Source organism: Formica exsecta, unplaced genomic scaffold (genome assembly GCF_003651465.1).
Source record: "Formica exsecta isolate Colony F162 unplaced genomic scaffold, ASM365146v1 scaffold1095, whole genome shotgun sequence".
NCBI classification, from domain to species: domain Eukaryota; kingdom Metazoa; phylum Arthropoda; class Insecta; order Hymenoptera; family Formicidae; genus Formica; species Formica exsecta.
Window position 1 is genome coordinate 67,079 of NW_021848434.1, and position 10,422 is coordinate 77,500.

The 10,422-nt window shown below is 40.9% G+C and overlaps 1 protein-coding gene across 1 annotated transcript; it reads left to right on the top strand.

The window, feature by feature from the left end:
• Positions 1–7,242: 7,242 nt before the first annotated feature.
• Positions 7,243–8,363, top strand: LOC115235318 (uncharacterized protein K02A2.6-like). The gene is made up of 2 exons (XM_029807022.1): positions 7,243–8,033; positions 8,114–8,363. Exons 1-2 carry the CDS (start codon positions 7,243–7,245, stop codon positions 8,361–8,363), a joined length of 1,041 nt encoding a protein of 346 aa, XP_029662882.1.
• Positions 8,364–10,422: the final 2,059 nt, after the last annotated feature.

Sequence of the window (10,422 nt, forward strand, 5' to 3'; positions counted from 1 at the left end):
TTTTAGACATTTCTTTTCATTTAAAAATTGATTTACATTATGTTTGCAAATGTCCTTCTTTTTTCGAGCTTCAATATTGCGACGTTTCAACATTGCAGTTATATTTTCTTGTTGTCTCGTTTTTTTGCATTAAAAGCTTTGTTAATATAAAAAAATTTTTTTTAAATTTTTCCATTTCACATAATTCGTCTTCATTATATATTTTTTAGGAGCACGCTTTTTTCGGTTTCTCTATTCGCTTTTTCGGCATATTTGCTTCCATTTCTTTCTGTGAGTAATTACTCCAAAAAAGTGGAGGTGGATTTTTATTATTAAAGCACTCATCGTCTGCGATGTCATCTCCGAAATTGCAGAAAAGTTCTTTTCCGAAAGCGTAACATCTCTTAAGTGTTGCATTGCTTATTGTGGCTACTTCGCAATTTGTGCTGTTTTTCTTGGCCTCTGCAACCTCTACTTGAAAATTATTATGACTTTCGACTTCCATTGGAATACGATCTTGATTATCTAATTGTGAGTCAACATTATCTTGTACAATATTTTCCATTGTTTTGTTTTCTTCTGTAATTTTTTCAGCGTTATCGTTGATAAAATGTGAAATTTCAATATCCTTTGGGCTCCATGGTATGGGATTTCTTCTAATATGTAATTTTGTATGGTTCTTGAAGTCTTCTTTATTAAAATGGTTTGCACATAAGCCTGCCTTCTGTATTGATGCCGCGGACCACTTTTATATCAATATTTAATTTTAAATATTTAATTTTATTATTTTAAAGAAAATTTGTCGACGAAAAGTGATTTCACATCAGTTTGAACAAATTTCCTTTAAAATATATAATAAAATAAAATAAAATGTTAAAAACTAAATATAATTAATAAAACTCGCGTAATATTTATTTATTAATGCTGTTATGCCTCCGGAGAGGCACGGTAGTTAGGATCGTTTGCCGGAAGGAATTTGGGAATTCGGGTTCCGCCCGAGTAACTCACTGATAGTTGCATTTTCGCAACGCCTTTATTCCGCTTGCCTTGATTTCCACGTTTTCGTAATGAGTGATTGCGCGGTCGCTCGGGCTTCGCGCGTGGCTCGCGTTGTCAGCGCTTCGCTCGGTCAACGTTCGTAACGTGATCTGTATTCGCGTTACACGTTGAGCAATCATATCAAATAATATGTATTTAGAATAATATATTTAATAATTCGTGTATAGCCTGTTTGGGCTATAACAATGCTAAAATGTTGCTAAAAACAAAAAAAAGAAAAAATGATAAAAAATAAGAGAAAAAAATTATCACACACGACATTCGATCCTACGATCTCGCGCTTACAAGATAAGAGCTCTACCGGCAGAACCACGCTCTCGCTTCGATAATTATTCATCGCAACGTCTTAAGACTCGCTAGAAAAACTGTAGCATTTTTTTTTCGACGAATGCTTGAGAAGTGTGCGGTCTCGCTTTAACATGAGTTGTTATTTATCGAGAACTATACATAAAAAAATTGCCGTTCGAATCGGTGAGGAGCACATCGTACACATAGTGTTGTCATTTTTATTTTAAAAAAAATGTAAATTTTGACATTGGAAAAAATGCTTTTAGACATAAAAAAAATAATTTTTTATGTTTAAAAAATTTGTTTCACATTTTAAACTCCCATGATTTTTTTAAATAAAAGTGTTTTATTTAAAAAAAAATGTATTTTTAATATTTAATAATTTAATACATATGATATTTTATCACAAACATGCGCGTGCGCGTATGTGTGTGTATGTGTGTGTGTGTGATAAAATCTAATATATTTCGTGAGATAGTGAACTTAAATAACTAATTTAAAGCATTTACGAATGCATTTAAGGATCTTTCCTTAACTCTATGGAAGAATGCTACTTTAAATATTTTTAAATATTTTGCATTATATATTTATTATTTTATTATATAGCCAGATACTAGAAGCTGAGCGGCGAGTCGCCGTCGCACAATCGCGTTAGGACAAAGGAAAATTTTACTTACAATCTATATGTATGCGGCTCGCGCTTATATAAAATTTTTCCTTGTCCTCCGCTCGCCGTTACTATACAATTAAAGTGGACTTTAAGCGACAAGACCATGTGTCGTGTCGCTTCCAGCTTTTGACATTACTGCTACACAGTGTACTTCAAAAAATTTTAATTAAATTTTATTTAAAAAATTACTAAAAATTTTTAAAACAGCCGTTTTTTCACGACATTTAGCTTTTGTTATTGTTGTGGAATTTAGTTGTAATTATTTGAAACTCCAGTTAATGTCCGAGAATACAATTTATTACAAGAGACACGAAAAAGCACAGTCACGTCAAATTGTTTATCTATCTCCAAGACTCTCTTTTTTCTTTTAGTTGTCCAGCATCGGGACATGCGCAGTCGCGGACATGTCATATAGATAAACAATTTGACGTGACTGTGCTTTTTCGTGTCTTTTGTAATAAATTGTATTCTCGGACATTAACTGGAGTTTCAAATAAATACAACTAAATTCCACAACAAATTGGTGCTGCGGACAAGATGAACCTATAAGAAAATGTCGTTAGAACAAATACTTCAAGCGTTAACAACAACTGCGCAAAAACAACAGCAGCTTCTGCATCAGATCAATGATTCGCAAAGGAAACTTGCAGAGACTATAACGCTCCAGGCACAAGGTAGAATCGGCGAAAATGCACTTCCGCCTGCAAAATCATCACAATTTTCAAATCTTGCGGCATGACTTGGTAAGTTCATTCATGATCCTACGAGGGGCAAAACCTTCACGTTATGGTACGAACGTCATGAAGGCACTTTCGTGGAAGGTGCGAAAGGTTTAACGGAAGAAGAATGCAAAGAGCTACTTCTTCACGCTCTTGGTGATGATGAATATCAACATTTTGCTTAGTCGTCTATCACATAAGAGGCCGCATGATCTTAAATTCAATGATCTCGTGCAACGTCTCAAGAAACAATTTCACGATAATAAAACATTGTTTCAACGTTGTTTCGAAGCTCTAAATTTTCGAGCTTCTGCGCCATTAACGGCAGTAGAAATACTGGATAAAGTAAATGTTATAGGAGATGCCTTTGAGCTCGATAATTTTAACATCGATCAGCTCAAGATTCTTCTGACAGCTCTTGCGCTAAGCGATCACATCTATCATACTGAACGGACAATTCTCTTCAAGGTAGCGTCCGAGAAAGAAAATTGCACATTCGAGGATATTCGAGAAATCTGCTACACACACGCAAATCGTACAGCAGATGTTATACGTGTTGAGGGACAACGTCTCGCAGAGGTTAATGCAGTCAATCAGCCAACAAAAAACACGTCAAAAGGCAAAGGTTCTAAGAGTTATGGGAAAAAAGCGATTACCTTTACGTTTTCGCCCTGTCGTGGTTGCGGTTCCACAAATCATAAACGTTTTGACTGTCCTTTCAAGAAGGCGGAATGCAGAGTATGCAAGAAAACAGGACATATTGCTAAAGTTTGTTTTTCTAAACAGCAAGGTAAGATAAACATGATCAATTTACAAGGTATCCTAGGCACAGGACATCGGCATCGCAAGTTTGCTTACATCTCTATTAACAATAAATCCTTAAAGATGCAGTTGGATACAGGTGCAGATATTACCACTATTGGTAAAAAAATCTGGACACGGATCGGTCGCCTAAAGCTCCAACCTTACACAGTCTCGTGTGTCAATGTTTCGGGTCACACAATGCGCATTAACGGAGTTTTTAATGCCTCACTTAGCTACAAGAACTGTTCGACGAGAGCACCAATCATCGTAATTGACCGCCCGAAACTTGCGCTTATAAGTGCACGAGTGATCGACGAGCTTGATTTGATCTCCTACGAGGAATCATGGACAACCAACAAGCGATAAATTCAATCGTCGAAAATTCGATGCGGAAACAATTTACGGAACTTTTCAGTGACTCAACAGAGGAATGCACCAAAATGACAGTTCATTTACGACTCAAGCCAAACGCTCACCCTGTACATGTTCCATGTCGTCCAATTGCACTTGCACTTGAAGAACCAATCAATAACGAACTCGATAGACTCGTCAGCAACGGAATTTTAACGCCAGTCGATTTTTCAGAATGGGCCGCTCCTATTGTTGTAGCACGCAAAACAAATGGCAAAATACGTATTTGTGCAGACTATTCTACGGGTCTAAATGATGAGTGGCATCCGTTTGACCACGTTAATATTGATCACGGTTCCAATTGACCACGTTACAATTGACCACGTTGATATTGACCACGGTACCGATTGACCACGGTCTCGATTGACCACATCCCGATTGACCACGTTGATATTTACCACGGTTTCGATTGACCACGGTCCTGATTGACCTCGGTTCAAATGTGCCGCGCGCACAACAAGGACCACGCGCTAAGCACGTGCCGCGCGCAGGACGAAGAGCACGCGATAAGTACGTGCACAGCAGCTCAGGTAGTCAAATACCTAACCGCGAGGCGGCGATTTGGGAAGAGCGAAATCTCGCTATTAGAACACCATCAACAACGGTATATAAGGTAGCGAAACGGCAAGGCATAGCAGTTTGCTCACGCTTTCGGGAGCGCAAGCAACAGATCCGTGAGCACGACTCTTTTGACATCCGCCTAGAGCGAGCTAAAAGCTGTTAAACAGCACTTCTACAGATCCGCCTTCACGACCGCTGTCGCCCCGATCACCAGGGACTGACCTACGGCAAAGAGCGGACCAGGAGAACACAAACCGAACGAGCGAACAAACGAGTCCAGTGGTCGCTGCTGCCTTGGAAACTGGAGCCGCTAGAACTACCGGCCGCCATCTTCACACGGACTCCAAGGAGCCTACTCGCTACCTGGGAGGTCTGGATAAGGAGATATACATCACCCTCCTATCCAGGGACGGTACCAGCGCGACTAACACCACCGGCGCTAACACCTCCCAGGAGCGGCTCTAAAAGAGGCGGCAGAGAGGAACGGGCCACTCAGACGGACCGTCGCAGCCTGGTGCATCGCGGCACACAACATCGTCAGCCGCAGACACAGGAGCGGGCAACACAGTTCTCCGACTCCGACTGGGAGGCCACGACCAGAACAGCGGCCACGCAAACAGAGGCCACACACCACAGAGCCTCCACGCACCTCCGGCGAGCTGCTTCAACACCAGCGAAGCCCAGGGTCTCGTCCCAGCGAGGACCATTAAAGTGGACGAAGATCACGCCACAAATCTCGTGGCGAGAAAACCTCGCCACGCGTAGGAGTCGCTAAACGCGACGCAATCGGCCTTTTTCAGGGCCACACAAAATTTAACACTTGTACATATAATTAGCAGAATATATTTATTGTCGATACCTAGAAACGTGCATTCTACCTTTCAATCGACATCCTATCTTTGAACATATACAAGCAACCTCCACAACCACGGTCCCGATTGACCACGTTAATATTGACCACGGTTCCAATTAATCACGTTTATATTGACAACGGTCCCGATTGAAAAACCATGTAACACACACATGCGGGGGGGTGCAAGGGGGGCCTTCGGCCCCCCTCCCGCACCCCCTCCGCCAGTCAGGCACAATATACCTCGCTTTACAACTTGCAAAGTAAATGCCCTAGTAACGACATGTATTGATCCGTGGTCAATCGGGACCGTGGTCAATATTAACGTGGTCAATATCAACGTGGTCAATCGGGACCGTGGTCAATATCAACGTGGTCAATCGGGTCCGTGATCAATTTGAACCGTGGTCAATCGGGACCATGGTCAATCGGAACCGTGGTAAATATCAACGTGGTCAATCGGGACTGTGATCAATCGGGACCGTGGTCAATATCAACGTGGTCAATCGCAACGTGGTCAATTGCGACGTGGTCAATCTCAACGTGGTCAATCGGGACCGTGGTCAATATCAACGTGGTCAAACGGGACGCTCCCCTAAATGTTGCACTCGATGCAGAAGATTATCCATTTCCAAGTATAAAAGATATCATGGCAAAACTTCGAGGAAGCTCAATCTTCTCACAACTGGATCTCTCCGACGCTTATTTCCACTTGAGGTTAGATGATGAAAGCAAGAAGCTAACTACAATCAACACGCATCGAGGATTATTCACCTACAATCGTTTGGTTTTCGGGTTGAAACCAGCTCCTGCGATTTTTCAACGTACTCTAGAACAAGCACTCGCAAACATTCCAGGCATTTTAGTCTATCTTGATGACATTCAGACAATGCGAGCTCCAAACAATGTGAAAGAAGTTCGCTCGTTTTTGGGCTTAATAAATTATTATGGGAAGTTTGTGCCAAATCTTCACCGACTCAAAGCACCGTTCGAAACACTAATCAAGAAAGATGTTCCTTTCGTTTGGACATCAAGGTTGAGAAAAGCGTTTGAGGACATTAAGCGCATCCTCACCGGACCACTTTTACTAACTCACTACGATCTCAGACAAACTCAAATTGTTGCAGCAGATGCTAGTTCAGCATTGGCGGCGTTTTACTACAACGCGCATCAGATGGCCAGGTAAAAGCAGTCTTCCATATGTCAAAAGCTTTAACAAAAACTCAACAAAACTACAGCCAAATCGAAAAGGAAGCTCTAGCGCTAATTACTGCGGTCGAGCGTTTTCGAAAATTCGTATACGGCCGCCACTTCGTGCTACAAACGGATCATCGTCCACTTCTAGCATTATTTAAGACGTCGAATACGAAAAGACTGGATACACGCACAGCAAATCGTTTGAAACGATGGTTCTTCGTTTAATCGGTTACGACTTTGAAATAGAGTATGTCAACACCGAGAAGTTCGGACAAGCCAACGCCCTTTCAAGATTAATTCAAGAAGCTCGTCAAGATATAGCAGATCCAGACCTTGAAGAAGTAGTAGCTACATTACAGGAAGCGGAAACAAAACTACAGCAAATCATCGACGAATCAGTACAGCTCCTACCTACGACAGCTCAACAGGAGCTCCAATGTGCAACATTTAGCGATGGAATTCTCGTAGAAGTCACAAACCGCTTACAAAACGGATGGCTCAAATCCAACACCACAGACAAGGATTTAATGCCATACTATCATCGACGTGAGTATTTAACTATTGTTAACCGCACATTGGTTTCAGACGATAAGTTGGTGATTCCCAAGCGCCTACAACCCATGGTCTTGAAATAATTACATATCGCACATCCGGGTATTCGACGAATGGTACAACTCGCTCGTCGTTACTTCTATTGGCCTGCAATGCATGACGACATTGAGGAATACGTCAAGAAATGCAAACATTGTAATCACACGGCGGCTAAACCAATTAAGGAACCATTGCACCCGTGGCCTGATTCAAAGAAACCATGGTCTCGTCTTCACATCGATTTTGCCGGTCCAATTCACGGACAATGGATACTCGTCATTGTCGATAGCTACTCCAAATTCGTTGACGCGGGATGGTTTTCGACAATAACATCGGCAGCAACATGTCGATATTTACGCAGACTCTTCAGTCGCTATGGACCACCGGAAGTACTCGTTTCGGATAACAGCACTCAATTTACCTCGGAAGAATTCGCACAATTGTGTGCCGAATTTAACATCTTACACCTTCGTAGCCCACCGGGACATCCGCAATCAAATGGTCAAGCCGAAAGGATGGTAAGAACATTAAAAAGCTCGATAGAGACAAGTTCAGCATCGCAACTGGAATCGAAGTCAAACCGATTTTTATACGCATACAACTATACACCTAGTGATGTAGTACCAGACCATAAGTCTTCAGCCGAAGTATTCTTTGGACGCAAATTCAGAACGCCACTGGATATTTTCACTCCAATCGCGAAACCTACGACAGATCTTACTCCTCAACAGGAAAAGATGAAACAACAGTTCGACGATCATCACGGCGCGAAGCCGCGCTCTTTTATTCCAGGTCAGTCGGTAGTAATCCAGCTCTCCAACGAGCAACGCATTTCTGGAAAAATTGTGAAGCTAATAGACAAAACAATTGCTCGTGTCAATTTCGAGGGAGGATTCATTAAGAGGCACTTTAACCAAATTTGGAATCGCTTGATAAACCCACGAAGGAAATCTGACGCTCTAAATGAGGATTTGCTGCCCTTAGATTGGCAGTTAACAGTAGGCATTGGCCTGCTCAACCGAACTCCACGCCTAACACTTCGCAAGTGGAACCAGAGGAAGCTGAACCTCCTAGTAATGAAGTTGAACCTCTTGAACCTCCTGAACCTCCTAGTAATGAAGTGACACAAGTTCCTGGGCCGACTGTTCGCCGTTCTGAACATCTATCACGTCAGTTACAGCCCGACTACAAAACTGTAGGAAGAACTCGTCAATATCGGCAAAAGCATTCTTAAGCGGAAGAGGAATGTTGGGATATCGATGTATCGATATCCCAACAGTTATCATCAAATATTTTATATATTTTCAAGAATTTTGTATTTTTACTTACCGCAGTTTCTTATCCAAATGTCAAATCTTTCATCAGTCTTCCGTGGAAAACGAAACAATTTACAGTTCTCTGACTTGACGTTATTACAGTTTTTGTATGCACATCTGTCAAATATCGAAATGTTCTTTACATTATCGTTTTCCATTTTGATGACTCACGAAAAGCACCTGCAACAATAAAAAACAAATCGGCAACCGCAAACGGAAAACGCCGAGAAAGCACGCTATCTCCGCGAATTTCCGCGAATCTCGTGATTTTATCGAAACTACAATTTCGTTAAAACAGTAGTAGTTTCTTAAAATCACTGCACACACATACATATACACACACACGTCACACTGTTCACAACAATATATTTCACTAAGTACGATAAAAAATCGTAAGATATCGAAAAGCGCAAGAAAGCTCAATAGAATATGTTCTGTGAGACACCGCCGAAGTGGTCACTCGAGAACGCTACAGGCTTGTGAGCTCGCCGCGACAAGCGAAAACAATTGCATATCTATTTCATTGCGTTCATCTGTCTAAGCGCTTTAATTCTTCCAACGTGTGGCTCTTTAAATTTTAAAGATCTTATTTTTTAAAAGATTCTGTTTTAAAGATTCTTTCAAACAAACAAAGTTTGAAAACACAAGTTATTTAATTTTTATAACTTTGTAATCATTGATAATTTCATGAATTTTTTGTTTGAAAATTATTAATTTTTTATTGCCGATTTGTTTATTTTTTCGCTTATTTGCTCACAGAAATTATTCCATTGCACTTTTGCTTGCGGTTTTCAGTATACGATTTTTTATCGTAGTTTACTAAAAAATATTATTGTAAATTTTAACTTGTGCAGCGATCCAAATAATGTACAATTTCTACGAAAATGTAGATTTTTTCGAACAAATCACGAGGTTCATGGGAATTTGCGGAAATTGCGTGCTTTCTCGGCACTTTCGTCCGTGGCAGGCAGTTTGCTTTCGATTGTTGCTGGTGTTTTTCTTGAATAAAAATAAATAACGATAATGTAAAGAACATTACGATATTTGACAAATGTGCATATAGAAACTGCAACAATGTCAAATCAGAAAACTAAATTGTTTCATTTTTTATAGAAGACTGGTAAAATATGTGACATTTGGGTAAATATAGCGAAAAGGGGACCCAGCCCTAATGACCTTGACATTGATAAATGTTGTCAAGAACATAAATCTGAATAACTTTTTCTTCTAATTTAATTGTCGCCCGTTGCTTATTAAAAAGTTATTAACAAAAAAAGTTTGAAATATTCCAAACGCGCGCGTGCGCGCGTGCTTCCTGTCCGTGCATGTACTTTAGGATATTCCAAACTTTTTTTGTTAATAACTTTTTAATAAGCAACGGTTCGATCTGGAAGAAATTTATAGCCAACAGGAAAATAATATGGCCGAATCGCGAAATCCGCACGAACGCACTGCCGCGAACCCGCCGCAAAGCGCGGTAGACGAGGAAATAGAACACAGGCGACGATCCATTTGCCAGATGGACCAAAACATAGCGGAGGCGAATCGCACGCCGCCTCCCGAAACAAATCGCGAGGAAAGAAGAGATGATACGCAACTCTTCAAAATACTAAATGAAATGCGCACAGAAATAAGAGCATTGAATAGGCGAGTAACGCGAGTAGAAGACGCGATTATGGATTTGCCACGTCACGGATGTAACCGCCGAGAGAACGATAACGACGCGTTTAATGCCACATACGGGCGAACCGACCGCGACATTAGAAATCGATGTAGCATTGCTCCAAACTACTTGCCGTTAAAAGAAGCAAGAACAATGATTCCCGAATTTGACGGAACATCGCGACATAAGTTATTAGAATTTTTAAATGCATGCACATACGCCGTTCAAGACATAAATCCCGCGGATGAAGAATCTTTAATCCGAGCAATTTTATATACGAAACTAAAAGGAAAAGCCATGCAGGATTTCGAGAC